This window comes from Miscanthus floridulus, chromosome 15, assembly GCF_019320115.1.
Source record: "Miscanthus floridulus cultivar M001 chromosome 15, ASM1932011v1, whole genome shotgun sequence".
Classification (NCBI taxonomy): domain Eukaryota; kingdom Viridiplantae; phylum Streptophyta; class Magnoliopsida; order Poales; family Poaceae; genus Miscanthus; species Miscanthus floridulus.
In genome coordinates this window covers 57,003,982-57,026,380 of record NC_089594.1, presented here as the reverse complement: position 1 = coordinate 57,026,380, position 22,399 = coordinate 57,003,982, and the positions used below count along the sequence as shown (strand labels likewise).

Below are 22,399 nucleotides of genomic sequence, written 5' to 3'. Positions count from 1 at the left end.
GAATTAATGATGAACAGCATCAATAGGTAACAACAGCAATAATATCTCTGCATGCTTCAAGCCTTCAACAACGTAAAACATTGCATATATATGAAATAGTCTGTAGAATACTTTCGATTGAACTTATTCCGTCCCAGATGATTATGCAGCACCAGGCACAAGCCGTGCATCACTTACAGGTACAGGTAGAAGTACATGACCAAAGAATACTAATTTATACAGATCTATTTTGTGATCATCTTTATGCCTTTTGAAACTGAAAAAAAAATAGCACAAGAGAGCAATCGTTCTTGTTACAAGCTGAAAACCTGTCATCAATTCATCATTTCTTCAGCAAAGCTCGAGAGTATATCCTCTTGCAGTATGGACTGGTCCTAAGTAGTTCCACATGAGGTCGGATTGCATTTGTCAGTGCAGAATGAAGTGAACCCTGAAATTCCCATCACACTAATAAATTTCCTCACAGTAATAAATTTCAACAAATTAGTTACTATAAAAATACTAACGATGGTATCCTTTTCATCAGGTTTACCTTGGAATTCTGGAGAGCAGAGTAAATGACATAGTTTGCATAGGGGTGCTGAAGCAATTGCTCCAAGTGTGGCGTGGCAAGGATTTCCAGTATGATCTTGGCCTTGTCAACCTCCTTGAAGACTTTCAGGCATTTCTCAACCACATTGCTACTGAACTTCTGCATGGACAGGTGGATATACTTGCCTTCAAACTGTCGTGCAAGACTTGAATTTGCATTTGGTATCTTCAAGTCTATTACATATTGGACAACATAGTTCCTGCAACCATAGCACACAAGGCTTAAAGCAGATAAAAGTACATAAAAATGTTGCAAGTTGGCTCAAGAGATCCAAGTATGAAAATGCACAGAGTTTTCTTTATGTTTGGAAATGCAGACTATCTAATGGATCTTGAAGATTTTTGGATAGACTATTACCCATATGCATCTTGGGCAAGTTTAAATCCATTGCAAGCAATGGCAGCAACCAGCTTGTCCCTGTGCTCACCACGCGACCGTGCAATACACCGCTGTAGGACACAGCAACCGTGGCACTGCATCCCGATATCGAGACAGTGAAGTGCAGCAGCATCAAAGATCGCCTGGAGATTGCAATTTGTCAGTTAATATCTAATCTTAAACAAAAAGTGAAGCTGCAAAATTCAGACATGTGAAAGCAGTCCAAGACAAATCTGTCATCAATCAGTATCAAGAGTATGTCAATGGCATACAGCTACAGAATACTTCTATCTACCTTCATCACTCTTACCCATCATCGCTTCTCTGAATCGAATTGTTTCGTCTAAATTTTGTAACAAAGAACTCATCTACAGAAAATGTAAGCACTGGAACAGAAAATATCTCTAAACTTCAGATGCACACACATACATACCTTGTTATCATCGGCTTCAAACGACTGCAAACACTTTTGCACGACATGATTGCCATTGGGATCCTTGATGAGCTCCAAGAACCCGGGGCGCAGAGCGTCGATGACAAGACTAATCTCTTCCCTTGTCCTGAGGCTCTCAATCAGCTTCTGCACTGCCCGTGTCCTGATGAAACACCCATCACGGGGTTCAACCAAAACCACACATCAACAAGAGCAAAAATATGCACATTATTAGCAATTAAAAAATCAACAAGTGAATTGACAATTATACCCATGGACGTTGAGGGATATCCTGACGAGCACGAAGGCGTCAGTGGTGAGGGTGAGCACAAGCGCCATCCTCTGCCCGGCATCGCAGACGGCGAGCAGCTTCTGCATGAGGTAGTTCCCGAACGGGTCCACCATCAGCTGCGCGGCGTGGCGCGACACGCCGGCGAAGATATGGTCGACCTCGCGCTTGCCGTGGTCGAGCCCCTGCTGCAGCAGCCGGCACCCGTGCTGGTCGCGCGCGATGTGGGACATGACCCCGCGCAGGCCGGCCAGGCTCTCGCCGTGCGACTTGTTGGCCGCCGCCGCGGCTCCGCACTTCTTGGGGCTCGTCGTCGTCACCGCGCCGCAGCCGCCGTTCTTCCTCCTCACGTTCTTGCACCGGGCCCTCGGCGTGGCGGGTGGAGGCGGCACAGAAACAGAAGGCGGCGGGGAGCACCGGATGTCCCAGCCGTCGGCGGCAGCGGCGGCGGCGTCGAAGGTGACGAGATCAAACAGAGACGGCATGTGCGCGCAGTGGCTGGCCATGGAGAACGGGTGCAGGGCGACCAGATTCTCGCCGCCTTTCTTGGGGTAAATCATGCCGGAGAAGCCGAAGCCGAAGCCGCCGTTGGCATCGCCCGGCACCGACGGCGGCTCGTCATCGCCGTCGACGACGCCCATCGCGGCGAGTTCGTGGATGAGGAAAGAGAGGTCGGCGTCGTCGTCCGCGTCGGCGGCCTCGCTGCCGCCGAGGAGGCCACCGTGGTGGAGGAGGGGGATCTCGTTGAGCAGAATCTCCATTTCCCTGTCGACCTTCATTTCCAATCCCGGCCAAGCTGCCGGACTCCGATCGGATCTTTATTATCGGAAAAAAAAGAGAGAGATAAAACTCAGATGGGAAATTTGCGTGAGCGACTGATCAGATTGGGTTCTATTGGTTCGCGGTGAAGGATTTGGATTGGGATTGGAGCGAGGGGAGGTTGGTTCGCGGTGAAGGATTTGGATTGGGATTGGAGCGAGGGGAGGTGGTTTCTTGGAGACGGGTTGTTGAGGCATGCAGAGGAGGAAGGAGGGGGTTTATATATGGATAGAGCGGGAAAGTAGTGACTGAGGTGAGGAGAGTGCCTACTGTTCAGGGTTTTCTTACCGAGTCTCATTTTCTTTATTTGGGCATTGCCCTGCCCTGACCTTTTTTTCACTTTAGCTCCCTCGTTTATTTTTGCATGTTTCGGATGCTAAAGTTTACAATTTAACTATCCTAACATAATAGGAGAAAACCATGTTCCAGTTGAGCTTTTGGTGAAAGAAAAATATGTGCGACATATACTTGAGAAAAATGTCAGCGTGTGTTGTGTTTATAATCGGATCCCTTTTATAGTTCTCAAGTCCTTTCCATGATATATTTGTCCATCTTCTTTGAGATATTCAGATGAAGATATGAATGACTACCATGCATTTGAACTGAACAAAATCAGTCTCAAGCAAAACAGGGGATTTCTAACCGAAGCCTAGTGTACTTATAAAAAAAACGAAGCCTAGTGTGCCCTGGTATATTTTTCACTCTCATCAAAAGTTAAACCTGTGAAGGAGGCCACTCCTTTTATATATACATACATATATTGTAATAAAGACTTAAGACACTGAATATCTGCCAGTTTACCCACTCAGAGCAATCTATTTTGAGGTTAACGGTTGCACAACGATGTGGCCCACTCCTTCAAACTGACCATTCCTGTGGTCCAGTGTTGCCCAAATGTGCCCTGCTGATACTGACAAGAAGACATGACTTGGATCCAACCGGTGCGCTTTTGGCCCTGCTGTCAGCGACACATGCCTGCACCTTTTTCAGCAGCTAAAAATATCTCTTGTATAGGATATTTCTTGGCCGGGTGTCTGCCTGCCTACTCACGAAGGAGAGGAGATATTTGTTGTGCTTGGGATGCAGGTTGGGTCCAAAGGATGGGCAGGCATTTGGACGCGACGCGACCAAGAAGTGGATAAACCTCAGGTTATCCGGACGCTAGTATGCCCTGGCTGAACCTCATGCTTGGCCATGGACCAGGGCTCTTGCACTTTTTCGTACACAAGTTGTGTACACTAGGCAGTGTGCTCTTGAGCATCACATCAAGATATCAGTTGAAAACAGATCTTGTAAGGATGCCTCATGACACGTACAATGTTGCTTTAGATATTTGCATGTTTTTTCTTCTCTAGTCCAGGTGAAATTGTTGACAGAAAATTTAACATAGCAGGTTTGTAACAGCCAGAATTGAAAATCAACATCAAGATAAAATTCGAATCTCCAAAGGAAACACAGCTTGAGCTAGGTTTGAAAACACGTTGGAGAATAAGGGGACACGTCAAGCGGCTAAAGAAAACAAATTTGGTGTCCCCTTTTTGAGAGGCATACTATATGAATTTGACACTCTGTTACCCCTCAAGTAGACTGCTGCTGCTGCTGGAGGTAGTCAATTAGTCATCAAACAATATTTCATTCAGGAGCCCTGCCTTCATCCTCCTTTGAGACAGCTTGATCCAAAGATACAGTGGTGTTTTCTTCACTTATGCTGGTGCCAACAGGTGCAAGTTCATCCTTGCCCTCTTCCTGAGGGCCAGCATCAGCAGCCATAATGTCATCTGCTTTATCCTGACCTAACTTGGCTTGATCGATCTTGTCAGCCCCATCATTCCTGGAGGCACACTCACTACTCTGGGTGTTAGAAGTGTTCTCTTGAACTGATACCTCATCATTATTCCCTTCAGTGTCTGGTGCTGGTGGGATAGGCCCTACGAATCCACCGTCTACGTTCCCGCTGTCCACATCCATCTGATCCTCGGTGGTTCCTTTGCTTCCTGCAGCCTCTTCATCAGTAGCTCTATTTGTCTGCTGTGATTTCTCTTCAGAGCTGAGAGGCTTCTTTTCATCCTCTTCCTCAGCAGCATGATTCGGTGCCACAACTTCCTCTTCCTGAGCACGATTTTCGGCTTCTATTGCCTCCTGTACCTTGAGTTGCTTCTTGTGCTCCTCGAGCTGTTCTTGGATCCTCTGAAAACCAGAAACCAGCTCACCATAGCGGCTCTGGAGGGTCCTTTCTAGTGTTTTCTGTTTATTTACTTCTTCAGTCAGATTTAGGATTCGATATGAAGCAGCAAGATGTTCCTGTTTCTGCAGCTCTTGGAAGCATTCGAGTTCTGTTGCAGCAGTGTCCATTTGCTTGAATGTATCTTGGACCTGTGACCACAGTTTTCCAGCCCGTACCTAATAAAAAGCAAACAGCATGTTAGCAAAACATCAGCACTCGAATAGGATATGCAGTGAGACAAGATGTAATCTGTATGGTCAACAATTTTGTTTCAATGAACAAGGGAGCAAATTTAGTCAGTCAAAAAGCAAGACCTAATAATACTAGTTTGTAGCAGTCCAGTATCTATCAAATTCAATTATTCACGCTGGCTTCAACAGGGTCCAGTATTTGATTACAATTCAAAAAATGGGGCAGATGAAAGAGAAGAATGCATCAGGTTCCTTCAAACCTACTCTGGTTTGCCTCCACGAGAGCGTTTCACGGAAGTGCTCATGACTTCAGCTGTTTTTGCACAAAAGCCCTCCATATTTTCTTAATTCAACCCGCGGTCCTATCCAACCAGCCCGTCCAGTGTATGTCGGGTTCATAAACCCGGGGTCCCTCACGGACCGGATTCCCAGCAAAGGCTCGGCCCAGCAGACGATGTCGCGAACAACGCGCAACTACTGGGCCAGCCAAATACCTAAACGACAGGCCAGAAGGACGATCCAATCTCCGACCAGAAGGCCTCGCTAAGGAGGAACAACACTCGCTTCCGACTTCGGCCCGTCTCTCCGACAGGAAGGCCTGGCCAAGGAGGAACAGCACTCACTTCCAACTCCGGCCCGCCTCTCCGACTGGAAGGCCTGACCAAACACCGCTTCCGACTCCGACCCGCGTCTCCGACCGGAGATCCACCGAACCTCTGCTTACAGCTCTTCTCCGACTGGCACAATCGGAGCCGACCGGGACCGACCGACCGAGGACGCCCGCTCGGTAAAGACCAGGTAACGGGCGGAGCAGGAAAACAGGACACTCAAGTCAACCGCAATACCAAGGACCATACCCTATACACCTGCAAGACAGTACCAACAGGACATGTTAGGAGGGGTGCCCTGCAACCTTCCATGCATATCAGAACCCAAGCAGTGTTGTGGGCGCCGACATTTGCCCTACAGTGTTGTGGACGTCATCAACTCCCACACCATGACAAACACGGTAAGGCTCCCCCACATGCCTCTTGGCACTAACAGTGTTATAGGCGCCATCATTTGGCCTGCATGGAGAACACAGTAAAAAACTCCCATATGCGTCTGACATCGACAATGTTATGGGCGCCTACAATCATCTTGTACCCGACGGCGTGGACAACAAGACTTAGTAGCATATGTACTCCCTCTCTCGTTTGTAAGGCCGTCCCCTTCATCTATAAAAGGGGATGCGCTCTCTCCCAACAGGGGATCCCTCAGTTCACTCACACACCACAACAGAACCACTAGGTTCAAACCAAGAGCACACGCTCGAACACTTAGCACATAGCGGAGCTCCCGTCACTCTCGGCCCTTCAGACCAGAGTTCGACCGGACCTCTTGCACCCCTCATCTTTCCCCCTTCCGTTTATAACCCCACAGCAAACTTCGAGCACCTAGGCTCAGAAATAAAGTCAGGATCTCTAAACTGCCTCGGCTGCGTCCGACGCCAGGATCCGTGACTCCGTCCCGTCCGGTCCCTAAAACGCCTCGGTTGCGCCCGACGCCAGAATCCGCGACTCCATCTCGCCCGATCCCTAAACTACTGCGGCTGCGCCCGACGCCAGGATTCGCGAGTCCGTCTCGCCCGGTCCCTAAAACACGCCCGCTGACAAAACCCCCCAGGCGATTCTGCCCGAATCGCCCGGGGGCTACACCTGCGGGTGCGCTCGCACGCACCCGCTGACGAAACAAAACTTCCCCCGTTGGCAACATGAAAACCCCCCAGACGATTCTACCCGAATCGCCCGGGGGCTCGGGGGCTACACCCGCAGGTGCGCTCGTGCACACCCGCCGTCAAGACAAAAATCTCCCAGACGATTCTAGCCGAATCGCCCGGGGGCTTGGGGGCTCATGTCGGGTTCATAAACCCGGGGTCACTCACGGACCGGCTTCCCAGCAAAGGCTCGGCCCAACAAACGACGTCGCAAACAACGCTCAACTACTGGGCCAGCCCAAATACCTAAACGACAGGCCAGAAAGGCGATCCAATCTCCGACCGGAAGGCCTCGCTAAGGAGGAACAGCACTCGCTTCCGACTTCGGCTCGTCTCTACGACGGGAAGGCCTGGCCAAGGAGGAACAGCACTCGCTTCCGACTCTGGCCCGCCTCTCCGACCGAGGATCCACCGAACCTCTGCTTACAGCTCTTCTCCGACTGGCACAATCGGAGCCGACTAGGACCGACCGACCGAAGACGCCCGCTCGATAAGGACCATGTAACGGACGGAGCAGGTAAAACAGGACACTCAAGTCAACCACAATACCAAGGACCATACACTAAACACCTGCAGGACAGCACCAACAGGGCATGTCAGGAGGGTGCCCTGCAACCTTACAGGCATATCCGAACCCAAGCAGTGTTGTGGACGTCGACATTTGCCCTACAGTGTTGTGGGCGTCATCAACTCCCACACCATGACAAACACGGTAAGGCTCCCCCCACATGCCTCTGGGCACCAACAGTGTTGTGGGCGCCATCATTTGCCCTGCATGGAGAACACGGTAAAAACCTCCCACATGCATCTGACATCGACAGTGTTATGAGCGCCTACAATCATCTTGTACCTGACGACGTGGGCAACAAGACTTAGTAGCATACGTAGTCTCTCTCTCGTTTGTAAGGTCGTCCCCTTCATCTATAAAAGGGGATGCGCTCTCTCCCAACAGGGGATCCCTCAGTTCACTCACACACCACAACACTAGGTTCAAACATCAAGCACACGCTCAAACACTTAGCACATAACGGAGATACCGTTACTCTCAGCCCTTCAGACCAGAGTCCTACCGGACCTCTTTCTCCCTTCCGTTTGTAACCCCACAGCAAACTTCGAGCACCTAGGCTCAAGAATAAAGTCACCGACCGACTCAAACTGGATGTAGGACACGTTGCCAGAACTAGTATAAACCCTGTGTCATTGAGTGCTAGGCCACATCCGATCACAACGTACGGTAAAACTACAAATATTTACATATTGGTCACTTTCTGCACCGACAGTGTACGTGTTCATATATTTTCAGTTAACCCCTTGAATTAAATTGTATTTCTACATGAAGAGAAAATTCATGATCTCCATTTTGCATAAAACCCTGCTGGCCATTTTGTGGAGGACCCCCTAGGCAACCCTCGCTCCCCACATTCGTTGTTCATCTCTCCAATCCAGCAATCCTTTTCTTCTCCGGTTCTCCCCGCCGCCGCCCCTCGCTGCACGTGTCTCCCGGTGCTGCCTCGCGGGCGTCATTTGTCAGTAGTTAGCCTAGTGTTCTTGTTTTTCTAAGTTACCTACTATAGATATTTACTATTCACTGTAATGTGTTTCCTTGGCAACCAAGTTGATCATGGTGCCTTAGCAACCAAGTAGGAATCATAGCATCTGCTTTATGCAGTTAGAATATGCTAAGGAGTAGGTACACCACTTGCCTATATATGCAGTGGTTAGCATCTTTGTATCACTAAGTCATTTTTGCAATACAATCCAAGCGGCCTGTTGGCCAAGCTGCCCTCTGGCAGCCAACAATTGGTATCTAGAGTCGGTTGAGAGACAGGGAAGAGCATGGCCACCTCCGCAGAGAGAGCAGCAGCAGCCGCCGCCGCCGCCAAGCAGCGGGCGCAGCGTCTGGCCGCGGCAGAGGCCGTAGCCGCGTAGGCGCAGCAGGCCGCGGAGGCCGCCGCAGCAGCAGCTCGGAACGCAGCCGCCACGGCCGCGGCTCTGCGTCGAGAGTTGGTGGAGGAGGATCCGCCGCGTGATCGCCGCCCGTTTCCACGGAGGAGTCCGGAGCGCGAGCGCAGGCAGACGCGGTCGCCCGATCGGGATCAGGATCGCCGCCGCGGACGGGCCAGGGGCCGCTCGCCGGTGATCCAGACCGTGTACAAGGACTCTGGCGCAAGTTCCACCTGGCCGATGCTCAACAAGACAAATTACCATGAGTGGGCCTCGATCATGAAGCTGAAGCTCCAGGCGCGGCAACTCTGGGATGCGATCGAGTACCAGGACCTGCCATACCATGAGGACAGGCGCACGGTGGAGGCGATCATCGCCGCCGTGCCACAGGAGATGCAGATGCCGCTGTCCGAGAAGGGATCGACCAAGGAGGCCTGGGACTCCATCGCCGCCGCGCGGATCGGTGTCCATCGAGTGCGCCGCGCCACGCTCCAGCGACTCCGCAGCGACTGGGAGAAGCTCGCCTTCCGTCCAGGTGAGCAGATCGAGGACTTCACCCTTCGCTTGATGGCCCTGAAGCAGCAGCTTCTTCTCCACGGCGACAACGACATCGATGAAGAGCGCGCGGTGGAGAGACTCCTGCGCGCCGTGCCGCCAAAGTACGCTCAGCTCCGGATCGGCATCGAGACGCTTCTGGACTTCCAGGACCTCACCATCGAGGAGGTGTCTGGACGCTTGAAGACGGTGGACGACATGGAGGCGTTGGACGCGGAACCGGCCGCCATCGGTGGACTGCTGCTGACAAGGGAGCAGTGGCGTGCCAAGGAGAAGGAGGAGGCTGCCGCTTCCACGTCGGGCAAGGAACCACGACGTCATCCACGCGGTGGCAAGAAGCAGCGCGGGAAGGGAAATCGCGGTGGAGGAGACAAAGGCGGTGGCGACGATCGCGGGGTAAACGACGACACCTGCCTCAACTGTGGTGATCGCGGCCACTGGGCGCGCGACTGCCGCCAGCCGCGCCGTGGTGGTGGTGACCGCGGCGGCGGAGGAGGCAACCGTGTTGGAGGTGATCGAGGTGTACGGCGCGGTGGAGGGCGTGGCGGTGCTGCGCACGTCGCAGAAGCAGAGGACGATGATGGTGCTCTGTTTTTCGCCCACGACTTCCTCAAGCTTGACGAGAAGGACGAAGCCGTCTGCTCCAAGGCCACGGTCTCCCTCGACATCAACGAGCCGCGCGCGCGTCTTCCTCAACACCAGCGCCAACGAGGCGCTCGACGGATGGTACCTCGACAGCGGGGCCACGCATCACATGACCAGCCGCCGGGAGCTCTTCGCCGAGCTCGACACCACGGCGCGCGGCACGGTGCGTTTCGGCGACTCGTCTCGAGTGGAAATCAAGGGGACCGGCTCCATCGTCTTCCAGGCCAAAAACGGAGATCAGCGCGTCCTCCACGGCGTCTTCTACATCCCAGCGCTCCGGAACTCGATTATGAGTTTGGGGCAGCTCGACGAAGGAGGCTCCAGGGTGGAGATTGATCATGGAGTGCTCCGCATCTGGGACCGGCGTAGTCGTCTTCTCGCCAAGGTACATCGCGGGCCCAGTCGGCTGTACGTCCTGCACTTGGAGGCCGCGCGGCCGATATGTCTTGCCGCCACGAAAGAGGACGAGTCATGGAGGTGGCATGAGCGCTACGGGCATCTCAGCTTCGAGGCGCTGCACCAGCTCGGCAAGAAGGAGATGGTGAGGGGGATGCCGGTGATCAAGCATGCGGAGCAAGTCTGCGACACCTGCGTCACTACCAAGCTCCGCCGCAAGCCATTTCCGCAGCAGGCGCAGTACCGCGCGCAGGCGCCCTTGGACCTCGTCCACGGCGACTTATGTGGGCCGGTGACGCCGGCGACGCCAGGAGGGCGCCGCTACTTCTTGCTGATGGTGGACGACGCCACCCGCTTCATGTGGGCAGTGCTTCTGCCGACCAAGGATGCTGCTGCGGATGCCGTGAAGCGGGTGAAGGCCGAAGCAGAGAAGGAGACCGGCCGTGAGCTCAAGGTACTGCGGACCGACAATGGAGGAGAGTTCACCGTCGGCGAGCTGGCGCAGTACTTCGCCGCCGAAGGAGTCAAGCGGCACTACTCTGCACCACACTCACCGCAGCAAAACGATGTTGTGGAACGGCGCAATCAGACGGTCGTGGCGACCGCGCGCGCGCTCCTGAAGCAGAGGTCCATGCCGACCAAATTCTGGGGGGAGGCGGTAATGACGGCGGTGCATCTGCTCAACCGCGCGCCGACAAGAAGCTTGTAAGGCAAGACCCCCTATGAAGCCTGGCACGGACGAGCGCCGGCGGTGAGCTACCTGCGTACATTCGGCTGCGTCGCCTACACAAGGGAGCTCGGGCACCTGCGCAAGCTCGACGACCGCGGCAAGGCTGGGGTCTTCATCGGCTACGCCGAGGGCGCCAAGGCCTACCGGGTCCTCGATCCGGCGACGGGACGCGTTAAGGTGAGCCGCGACGTGGTGTTTGATGAAGGGCGCGGCTGGGATTGGTCCAATTCGGCCGTCGGGACGTCTGCTTCCGCCTCCAGTGACTTCGACATCGAGTTCTGGGGAGTCAACACAGACAGAGCTCCGCCGCACACGCCGTCACCAGCTCCAGGGGAGCACGATCCACAAGCCTCCTCTGCTTCACCAGCTTCCTCTGCTTCACCAGCAGCAGAAACCGAGCAGGCGGACCCAGTTGAGTTCGCGTCACCGCTCGAGGACGACGACGATCGCCTTGATGCTTCCTACGGTGGCGAGCAGCTGCGGTACCGTACCATGCCCAACATCATCAGGGACGCACCCACACCGTTGCCGGCTTCACGTCTCTTCGTCGAGCTTCACCTCACGCATGCCGGCGAGCCGGCCAACTTCACGGAGACTGAAGGCGATCCTGCCTGGCAGGCCGCCATGGAGCAGGAGATCAAGGCAGTTGAGCAGAACTGCACTTGGGAACTTGTGGAGCTTCCTCCCGGTCATCGGCCCATCACTCTGAAGTGGGTCTACAAGCTCAAGAAGGACGAGCGGGGCGCGGTGACCAAGTACAAGGCGCGTTTGGTGGCGCGGGGCTTCGTCCAGCAGGAAGGGATCGACTTCGACGACGCGTTTGCTCCCGTGGCTTCAAGGCTCAGATGAAGAAGGTCTTCGACATGAGCGACCTCGGCCTTCTGTCCTTCTACCTGGGAGTCGAAGTACATCAAGATTCAGCTGGGATCACTCTGAGGCAGACCCATTATGCCAAGGGGATCCTTGAGCTAGGAGGCATGGATGCCTGCAACCCTGCCCATACACCAATGGAGGAGCGGCTGAGGTTGAGCAGGCAGAGCACGGCTGCAGAAGTTGATCCTACCCAATACAGAAGATTGGTGGGCAGCCTGCGATACTTGGTCCACACAAGACCTGACTTAGCCTTCTCAGTTGGCTTTGTCAGTCGATTCATGGAGAGGCCAACAGCAGAGCACCAAGCTGCCATCAAGCGCATCCTGAGATATGTGGCTGGTACTCTGGAATTCGGACTTCACTACACTAAAGCTCCAGGGAGAGCAAGGTTTGTTGGATACTGCGACAGTGACTTGGCTGGGGACATTGACACCAGCAAAAGCACTAGCGGCACTCTGTTCTTCCTGGGAAGCAATCTTGTGTGCTGGCAGTCTGTGAAGCAGAAGGTGGTGGCTCTATCTAGTTGTGAAGCTGAGTACATTGCCACTACCACAGCTGCAAAACAAGCTATTTGGCTATCCAGGCTGCTAGCAGACCTCCTTGGAAGGAATGTGGAAGTGGTCGAACTGAAGGTTGACAGTAAGTCTGCACTTGCTCTAGCCAAGAATCCAGTCTTTCATGAGCGCAGTAAACACATCAGAATCAAGTACCATTTCATCAGAAACTGCTTGGAAGATGGAAGTATCAAGGCTGATCACATATCCACCACTAATCAGCTAGCTGACATTCTAACCAAGTCTCTTGGAAGATCAAAATTTGAAGAGATGAGGGGAAGAATTGGGCTCAAGCACATCACTTCCAAGGACCACAAGGCTAAAGGGGAGAATTGTCAGTAGTTAGCCTAGTGTTCTTGTTTTTCTAAGTTACCTACTATAGATATTTACTATTCACTATAATGTGTTTCCTTGGCAACCAAGTTGATCATGGTGCCTTGGCAACCAAGTATGAATCATAGCATCTGCTTTATGCAGTTAGAATATGCTAAGGAGTAGGTACACCACTTGCCTATATATGCAGTGGTTAGCATCTTTGTATCACTAAGTCATTTTTGCAATACAATCCAAGCGGCCTGTTGGCCAAGCTGCCCTCTGGCAGCCAACATCATTCCAGATATGTGGTTCACAGGTCGCGCGAAGCTCAGGGGAGGCTCAGCCATCCGCTCACACAGCCACGCCGCTACAGCCCTGATACCGTCACCTGTGCAGTGCGCTGCAGCTATGTCACCGCTTGCGGTAAGCGGTAAGCCCTTTGAGCACCGCAACTATGCAAGCGGCGATGACCGGCAGCACGTGCAACTTGACGAGTGGAGCAGCGCTGTTCGTCATGCTGCCGAGATCTTGGTTCGCCGAGAGACTGCCACTAGCAAGTCTGGTGTCTGCCATTGGATCTGGGCATCTGGCCTCCATCCGCAGGTGGTGGCGAGCAGGGCTGCGTTTCTCGAACGCAGCGGTAGAAGCAAGATTTGGTGAACCTGCTGATCTTGCTTCCTTTTACCTTGTCCATCTCTCTCACACTCCTTCCCAATTTCCCTTCCCTTTCTCCACATCAGGAGTTGACCAGGCCGATTCAGACAGGAGCGTGGCAGAGGTCCGTTTGTCGCCTGAGAAGGGGCTCAAGGAAAGCCATATGAAGATTCTTGTGCTCAAGAGGTCGTTGAAGGTGAAAAACATCCACCGAAGCATGTATGGGGAAGCTGATGTGAGGAAATGCCAAAGAAATCCATTGTGATGGTTGATTCTGGTACATGTATTTTAAATGATTCGTGTTTACTGGTGGTGGAAGCATTAACTGGTTGCATCTCACCTTCTCTACCTAGCTAAAAAAAATACATTGACCATAAAAATTTTGATTATTCATTTACTGCAGCCTGCTGATATGTGTTATGAATTATGCACTACTCGTACTCATAAGAAACAGTCACCAAATGTTATGTTGGGTTCGACGACCATGTACCTGCAGTTATATCTGTTGATCCTAGAAATCTAAGGCTTCTAAGCATTAAGTTCTTAGTTCAGTATTTGAAGGCAAACATTGTTCTTTGTTTCAGTATAAGGACAAAGTGTGCTTTCAGCAATGCCACCTGACGTTGCCTTGGTAAATGGCTAATGTCCAATAATAGTGGATTTGACTGATTGAGTGGTTTTTTAAAGAGATAAATGCTAATGATGTTAACAGGGGTTAAAATTTAATCTCTCTTGATTCTAACTTGCACACATCATTTGTGATGTTCTAGCTATAGTACGTCTAAGGCAAAAGATACTTTCCGCAGTGTTTGGAAGGCATCATGGTGGCACAAACCTACTGTTGTCTATTGGAGCCTATCTCTGTAGAAGTTTTGTGTATTTATGTACTACTAGAATACCGGTCTATCACATGTCCTCCCCCACAACAGCTGCCATGTATCACTTATCTCCAGCGCCAATCCAGTGGGCAACAAAGCACTACAGTTTTCCAGGTTTGTGCCTGCATCCAATCATTTCATTGTTTTAAGTGATGTCCTAGGGTCTATGGAAGCTCTAGCGAATATTAGGGATCCAACACAGTTGCTAGAAATGGCAAATTTCAGTTTATTGTGTACTGTCGTATTGAGCTTTCTATAAGCTGTAGATATTGATGGTCTGAGACTCGTTATCATTTGAATATTTTGTGGCACCACTTGCTTAAAATATGCTCCACAGTCTGGGCTGGTAGGGCATGCAAAGCACACTTAAAATTTTCCAGTAAACCAAATAAAGAGAACTCAAAAGAAGCCATGCTATATGACATATTACTTGAATATAGATGATCTTGATTGCAGATGATGTACATGCCAAGTTTACCTGATATCCTTGTGTCAGAAGCTTAATCTTCTGCTCAAGCCGAGAAGCCTTCTTAGCTTCATCATCCATTCGCTTCTTCACAGTTTCGAACTCATTTTGCAAAGCAGAAATCTTATCAGCATTTCCAGCAACACTAGCTAAACCATAGCTATTGTTGGTAGGAAAAAACATAAGGTCCTCTTGGCATGCATCATGTGCTTTCACAAAGTCCTCAAAAGATTCATTTTCATGACCCATGGCCACTCGAAGATATTGAATCTCCTCTTCAACCATAGAACTAGCCTGTCAATTTAAAAAATAAAACTAAAGCCATTTAAACAACTTATTCCATCATCCCATAGAATAAGAGAACAACAATCAAAATGAAGGAGCATACAAACTTATGCACTAATGGTTTGATAACTACCATGCTTGTAGATTAAGTATTGCAATCTCTGTATTTCTTTTATCCATTGAAATGTCTAATTTAGTGTTATTGGCATGAATTTCAACACAAATACATGTGTGTATGTTGTATCAATTTCATGAAAACTAGAATGCAAAGTTCAAACTATAGTTGACAACATTGCAGTGCATATAGAGTACTCTAGTAGTCTAGTGTGCAAAGTTGAATGTCATAAAAATGACAGTTCTAATTCACACATCACTTGCATATGACAATTCTAGTCATCTGCACTCAAAGAGAAGATTCTAATTGTAAAATAAATGTCGTAACTCTTAAAGAATATGCTCAAATATTGTGTACCAGAAATTTCTTATAATTTATCTTAACTCTTAAAGAATATGCTATACCTGAAATTTCTTATAATTTATGTTAACTAAGTCTTCTTCCTTACAGGATATTTATTACTCACAAATCTATGCATTTGCTATTAAATCAAAATGAGAACTTGAAAAGCATGTTTTCATAATTCATTGTGCATCTACTTGACCTCGGTTCAACAAACTCAATGTGATTGGTAATTAAGTAATGCAAATAACGAACATTATGATGTCAGTGAGATACAGGCAGATGTGCACATAGGTTCTCAAGTTACTGTTTGTCCACCTACCGTGAAACTGTACGTATGGTGGACTGGTGGGTCTAAAAAAATAATGGCAAAATTACGAGGAAAGAGGAGATAAGAGTTCATCATGAATAGTCAAATGCCAATAGGAGAGCAGAGAAAAAGAATAGCACCTCTTTTAGTTCATCTTCATCAAAATCATCAATTTCAGGGACAAGAGCTCCCCCATTTTGCTGACGCTTGCTCCCTTTCTTTTTCTCTTTTTGAGTTTTTTCATCAAGAGGATATTTTGCATTATCATGCTCAAGAAGCCTAAGGAGCTCCTCATTTATTAGTTCATCAGCTTGTTCAAGTGATGTAGGAGGCACAAAGGTGCTTCTGCTTCTGCTTTCTCCACTTCTAATAAGAGATTGCCCGATAATTTCTACTGAAGCAGCAGGTGGCCTAGGTAGACTCCTCTGCAACACTTTGGATCTCTTTCTGAGCAATGCCTCCTGCCTAGCCTGTTCCTCAGCCCTTTCTCGTGCCAGTCTGTCTGACATGTCCTCTTCAATTTTCTCTTCAGCTTCTTCTGTCTCATCCTCTGTAATAGGTGGCATGACTATCTGGTACTCATTCCTTGGCTGTGGAATAGAAGCAAAACCAGATCGCAGGCTTTTTTTCAGTTCAGCTTGCCTACGAAGCTCAAGTTTAGTGCTGTCCTGCATTTCCACCTCTTCATTTATGCGCAGTTCATCACGAAAAGGAGTTCCTCTTGGTGTTAAACCAAAACTGTGCCCCTCTCTAGATGGTGTCATACCAATCCTTGGAGTAATACCAGGTCCAGGGCTTGCCAAAGGTGTTGCCATTGGATTCGGTGTCTGTATCTCCTTACGTGGTGTAACACCAGAGAAATCTGATGGATGAAGCTCTGGGTTGTCACCTCCTAATAGAGGTGTTTGTGATTCTCTAAGACGTGCCAGATTTTCTGCCTCCATCATAATTGCATCACCCTTCCCAGCTGGAGTTCGTTGCGGAGTTCGCAATGGTGTCATACCAAGCCTTGGAGTCTGAGAATAGCTGGCAAGCAAAGTTCTTGTGGCAGTACTTCCTTCACCAAGCTCATCAGCTAAAGCAGGATCACCAGTATTGCCCATCTTTGCTATCTCCTCTAACTCATGGTCAGAAATTTGGGGAGGTGGCAGCATTAGCTTTGACCTCTTTGTGACAGCTTCTGGGTCATTTAGTTTATTCGCTTGCATTATAGCAGCAGGGGCATCCTGTCGCTGCAGGATCTTGTTCCTGGCGATATCTTGTTTTCTTAAATGTGCCTCTATATCTGCTCTCCTCTTCCCTTCAAGCTCCTCAATGGTTGTTGGAAACTGTAAATGTTCTAGTGGCCTGTCTTCACCAACAGTGTCATAAAAACCTGGAGGTGGTCTCTTTTCAAATGGGATCTCAGCATTGTAGTCAATCCCCTTTCTCTTTCTTTTTCTGTGGCGTGTATCAATACCAGCCGCCTTCAATTCTCTCCTTTTTTGTAGTGAGGCAAGCCGTCTTGCTTCTTCAAGTTGTTTCTCTCTTGCCTTCCGTTTTGCCTTTTTACCCCTAGTGTTAGCTAAGCGAGCCCTAGCCTCAGAAAGCATTTCTTTTTCATCTTCATCCATATCAACAGGATCAGGACGTGCAGGCTTTGACTCAGGGTTTGGGTCAATCTCACCAGGCCGCAGTTTCCTAGGGTCATCATTGGCCTCATAGTTTTCGTCCTTTGCACATGCAGCATCAAGCAATTTTTCATAACGTTCAAGACACTGAGATGGTGTTCGACCTACAATAGGTGCAATTGTCCTCCACTGGGTAGGCATGAGTTTAGCAAGATGAAGTAGCTTCTCATCCTCTTCCCTTGTCCACTCGGTCTGAAATTAACATAGATGAGTTAGCACAGTGAGCGAATGATAAAAGAATCATCTTCATGACAGACATCAGTAAACAAGACAGACCTATGCCATAATACAGCGCATGACCAATGAAAGAACTATTTTGAAGGTTATGGGTTATTTAAATCATTCACTTCAATACGTTGCAGACAACATGAACTCCGAGAACTTCAGTAAAGTTAAAAATTAGATGATTGTAATCCAACACCATATTTACAAATTACAAATACTAGTGTACCACACATTCATTTAGATTTTAGAGCGTATTATTAAGAAAAAGGCATTAATGGGTGCATTATACTTTTAGCAACATGGGTCCACATTTCAATAAATGAAGAAAAGGCGTTTATCTTGGCAATGATATAGGTCCTGGTCTGCAGAATTCAAATATTGGAATGTGTTTCAACTCTGTAGCAGTCTTCAACATTCATGAGGTTCTTTCACATGTGGACCCAAATATGTGTTTTCTTTATTAAAAAAAAAAATAAACAGTGTAAAAGCATGTTACATGGAAAAGGTATTAAGTATTAACACTCAACACAGCAAGAAACCAAAAGCTGCATCAAATATAGCAATCTTCTGGACACATAACAGAATATCCTAAGAGAAAACTGAAAGGCTTTGTCTTCTATTTTTAAGCAGCAAAAACGTGAATAGTCACAGGAAGAGATAAAAATATAGAGACAGTACTTCTTATAAGCGTCGTTAATGCACTGCTTATAAATATGAAGCATTGTTGCTAGTAGCATTCCAAGTTATATCAAATTATCAATACAATGATGAAAATGCTATAGGTTGTATTGATTTTATATATCAGAAAAATATTGACTGATAAACTTACAGCAGACATTCATCTTATAAATATTAAAGCGTGAAAAAGTTTAATAGCTCTGCGTTACCAAGGAACACTTGTCAATTAAAAACTGACATTTGCAAAATAGCTGCAAGCCAGCAGCCAGTAATAACCAATCATTTGCACAGCAACAACTAGAAATCTATGAACACTAAAAATTTCCAGAAGCTAACCAGTTCCAAAACAAGATAAGTAGACTCTTTATTAACTACAGTATGTTAATGGTCCATTAATTAATATTCATATTTCACCCTGTTCTTGCAATTAAATACATTAAGACTATAGAAAGTAAAATTAGAACTCACTTTACCAATTAAGTGTTGTATCAGCCTGTTTACCTTATTAATTCAAACTTAATAAACTATCTAGGTGCATTTTCACAGTATGATAAAATTTTAGACAGATTACAATAGGTAGTCAGCATGGAACCACTGCTGCTGATAAAGCTATTTGGTCACTGAGAACCTAACTGTAGAAGTGGCATGCCGCTGATCGCGACACAGTGGACCACTTTGAATAACCAAATCCAATTAAAAGAGCTGTCCTTCAGCATAATTTCAGATAAAATAATCTACCCAGTGGACCAAACCTTCTTTTAGTAGTTTACATCCGCTATAGACATTTCTCGCAACCAAAATATCAAATTTTACTTAAAACAGTGCAAAATTTCTCTTTTGGCAAGAAAAAAAAATGATTCAGGTGCTTAGTCCAGTTACATATCGTGACCACTATACTAATTGACTAAAACTTTTCATTTAGTTAATATCTATGTTGAAATGTAAGTTGTCTAGCTAGTAGAAATAATAGATGTTATAAGCTGATGCTGAATCCATAGCATGTAAACATGGATGCTTACCAAGACAAAACAAAAAGAAAACAATTTGCTATCTGGCTCCAAAAGGCATTAGAATCAATAACCTACTAAAGTAAGGATGCCAATATTTTATATTACCAACAACTTGAAGCTCAAGATGTTCAAGATGAAAGCAGATGTTCAAGATGAAAGCAGATATTCTTTTATCTGATTCTAACGTTCGCCGGTTCGGATGCTTGCAAAAGGATAACACTTAGTCATCCAATGATAGAGATTGTCACAATCCATAACCAGCATACTAAACAAGGTTCATAGAACATAAATCATGTTGTTGTTCCATTGCATAAATGCATACAAAAAATCATGTCTTTTTTTTTCCTTTTAGCATGCAGGGATCATTGTTACAAAGGCTGGGAGGGATCTGGTCAGCCATATGGGAAAAGCAAGATAAAGGAAGAGTCCACTGGCTACTTTGCATCATGACACGAAAGTGCAAAGAACTAAGGGCGCGTTTAGATCCAAAAAATTTTGGGTTTTGGCTACTGTAGCACTTTCGTTTGTATTTGGTAATTAGTGTCTAATTATGGACTAATTAGGTTCAAAAGTTTCGTCTCGTGATTTCTCACCCAACTGTGCAATTAGTTTTTTTTTTCGTCTACATTTAGTACTCCATGCATGTGCCGCAAGATTCGATGTGACGGGTACTATGCAAAAATTTTTGGCAACTAAACAGGGCCTAAGTCAAGTATTAAGCACGCAAGATTTCAGAGGAGGAAATCACTTATTCACTTCTAGTGCTTTCTACTTTCTCGGCACACAACATGCTGGGCTGCTGAAAAGTTTAATTTAAAACAACTAAACTGTGTCATCACAACACCACTCCAGAATACTTAATAATCGCATCTCTACTGATTTGGGTGAACCAGACACCATCCAGTGACAGCTGACTCTCATTGTGAATTGCGGCCCTGCCAATGCAGCAGGATTCAGAAAAACATAAAGACAGTGTTCTAAACGTGGCTGCTAGACCCATTTTAAAGGAAAGTGTGCTACCTAATTACCACATATAATCCCTATCAGAAGGGTAACCCAGCCAATCCCAACAAATATCAGCTACTGATTTTTAGAACACTGCATATAGTAGAGAAGATAAGGTTTCAAATAGCACAAAATCGTTAGATTGGCATCTCACTCCACACAAATGAGCAGTTCACACCTCACAGCGCTTGTACCACTAGATCCTTAGCAGAATGACACTCCAAACACCGGCAAAAATCAGTAATAGAATGGCGTCCTTAGCAGAATGACACTCCATACACCGGCAAAAATCAGTAATAGAATGGCGACCGGGCTGAGAGGCTAGTCTACCGAGAGAGGAATGAAAGATCCGTGAGACAGGCGAGTAATCGGTTACCTTCTTGATGGACGGGTCGAGCCACTCGTACCATCGGGCCTTGCACTGCTTGGCGGACTTGCGGACGAGCAGCGACGAGATGCGCGCCCACTGGTTCTTGCCGTACTTCATCACGGCTGCCTTGAGGATCTCGTCCTCCGTGTTCTTCCACACGCCTCCCTTGATCATGATCCTCATCTTGCCCCCCTCTGCCTTGATTCGCCTCCTCCACTAGTTTCTCCCTCCCCCGGTAAGGGGAGGGGAGGGGGAGTCGCTTTCCGGGTTCCTCCGCCGCGCGCCCCGGCCGCGGGGGCCTCCGGCAACGCCTAGGGTGTCGTCCGGAGCGGCGGACCTCGGGGCGGGGGGAGACGGTGGTTGGGGTTTAGGGTTCGGTGAGGTGAGCAGCGGCGGCGGCGTACGCGCGCGGTGAGGAGAGGAACAGGGCGGGTATGCAAAGAGGGGGAGCTGAGGCTGTCTCGAACAGGAGCGCCCAAAATATAAGATACATTCGTTGTTCGGTAACATTATAGACATTCAATACATATTCAACGTCTTCTTCGGCACGAAGGTCTTGTTTAGATCACCTTTAAATTTCTAAGTTTTTTCACTCTTTTTTCATCACATCAATTTTTAGCCACTTGTATGGAGCATTAAATATAGGTAAAAAAATAACTAATTGCACAGTTTAGTTCGAAATCACAAGATGAATCTTTTGAGCTTAGTTGGTCCACGATTGGACAATATTTACCAAATAAAACGAAAGTGCTACTATTTATCGGGTTGAAATTTTTTGCAATCTAAACATGGCCCAAGATTCAAAAAAGGATTATTTCTGTAAATGGATTTTCAGGAAAGAGGATATTCATATTTAGGGTGTACCTCTCAGACAATCCAAAATAAATCTCCTATATAGGTACTCTGTTGAAGGCTGATTTTAGGTCTCTTGCTACCCATTTTGAGTTTTGATGTCCATATGAGTTTTTATTGCCGCGATCCAAAATACAAGACACATTCGTCCTTTAGGTAGCGCTACAGGCAAATAGTTCAATACTTTTTTTTTTGTCTTCTCCAACAACAAGACCCAAAAGACACCCCTTTCTACAAAAGGGTCTCCAGAAGAGATGATACTTAGATTTAGGTTATGTCTCTCCTAATACCTAAAATTAGTGTCGAATACTTTAAATATTATGTAAGAGACCTATTTTATGTTTAAGTTCCTGCATAGGTCGACAGTTTACGTAGTTTGGGTTCGGGTCTGGAGTCTGAACAGCTAGCTTGTGGCTTCTGACGCAAGCATCGTCAAATTTGGACAAAATATGCAGTGCAAAGGTGGAAATATGTAAATTTATTTTAAAGGTGGACACATATTTTCATCACTTAGATTTTTTTTTAAATGATGTACATCTATAGTGTACTCATTGTAGTTTCAAAATATGTGTTTTGTTGTAAAAGTTGGATTCAAACTCATTTATAAAAATTTATAGAAAAATTAATTCGTTTGAACTTATCAATCTGATTTATCAGTTATGGAATAATGCTGAACAGCTTGTAAAAGTTCAAGTGCATGTTCTTGACACTAATTTCTAGTTTCTTTTTTGGCTTCTAGTGTACATGCGTTCCTATTTTGTCAGTTTTGCATTATTTTCTAGATTCAATTTGAATTCCAAGTTTTGCACCAAACTACATACACGGATACACTTTGGATGTGCATT

General features: G+C 47.6%; 2 protein-coding genes across 2 annotated transcripts; both read right to left on the bottom strand.

The window, feature by feature from the left end:
• Positions 1-68: 68 nt before the first annotated feature.
• On the bottom strand, positions 69-2,687 carry LOC136506632 (putative pumilio homolog 7, chloroplastic). Its single transcript, XM_066501534.1, has 5 exons — positions 1,675-2,687; positions 1,404-1,566; positions 950-1,113; positions 533-791; positions 69-430 (listed from the first exon to the last, which is right to left on the bottom strand). The coding sequence occupies exons 1-5, from the start codon at positions 2,469-2,471 to the stop codon at positions 323-325; spliced, it is 1,491 nt and encodes a 496-aa protein (XP_066357631.1). The 5' UTR covers positions 2,472-2,687; the 3' UTR covers positions 69-322.
• A 1,247-nt stretch (positions 2,688-3,934) lies between these two features.
• On the bottom strand, positions 3,935-21,163 carry LOC136506631 (cell division cycle 5-like protein). Its single transcript, XM_066501533.1, has 4 exons — positions 20,709-21,163; positions 15,885-17,606; positions 14,705-14,986; positions 3,935-4,911 (listed from the first exon to the last, which is right to left on the bottom strand). The coding sequence occupies exons 1-4, from the start codon at positions 20,883-20,885 to the stop codon at positions 4,144-4,146; spliced, it is 2,949 nt and encodes a 982-aa protein (XP_066357630.1). The 5' UTR covers positions 20,886-21,163; the 3' UTR covers positions 3,935-4,143.
• Between the last annotated feature and the right edge of the window lie 1,236 nt (positions 21,164-22,399).

Coding starts and splice junctions, on each gene's coding strand:
- LOC136506631 (XM_066501533.1), bottom strand. CDS start 20,885: ATGAGGATCATGATCAAGGGAGGCGTGTGGAAGAACACGGAGGACGAG. Junction 17,607..20,708: donor TCGACCCGTCCATCAAGAAG/GTAACCGATTAC, acceptor TGTTAATTTCAG/ACCGAGTGGACAAGGGAAGA. Junction 14,987..15,884: donor ATGAAGATGAACTAAAAGAG/GTGCTATTCTTT, acceptor TTAAATTGACAG/GCTAGTTCTATGGTTGAAGA.
- LOC136506632 (XM_066501534.1), bottom strand. CDS start 2,471: ATGAAGGTCGACAGGGAAATGGAGATTCTGCTCAACGAGATCCCCCTC. Junction 1,567..1,674: donor ATATCCCTCAACGTCCATGG/GTATAATTGTCA, acceptor GTGTTTCATCAG/GACACGGGCAGTGCAGAAGC. Junction 792..949: donor CTTGCCCAAGATGCATATGG/GTAATAGTCTAT, acceptor CTATGGTTGCAG/GAACTATGTTGTCCAATATG.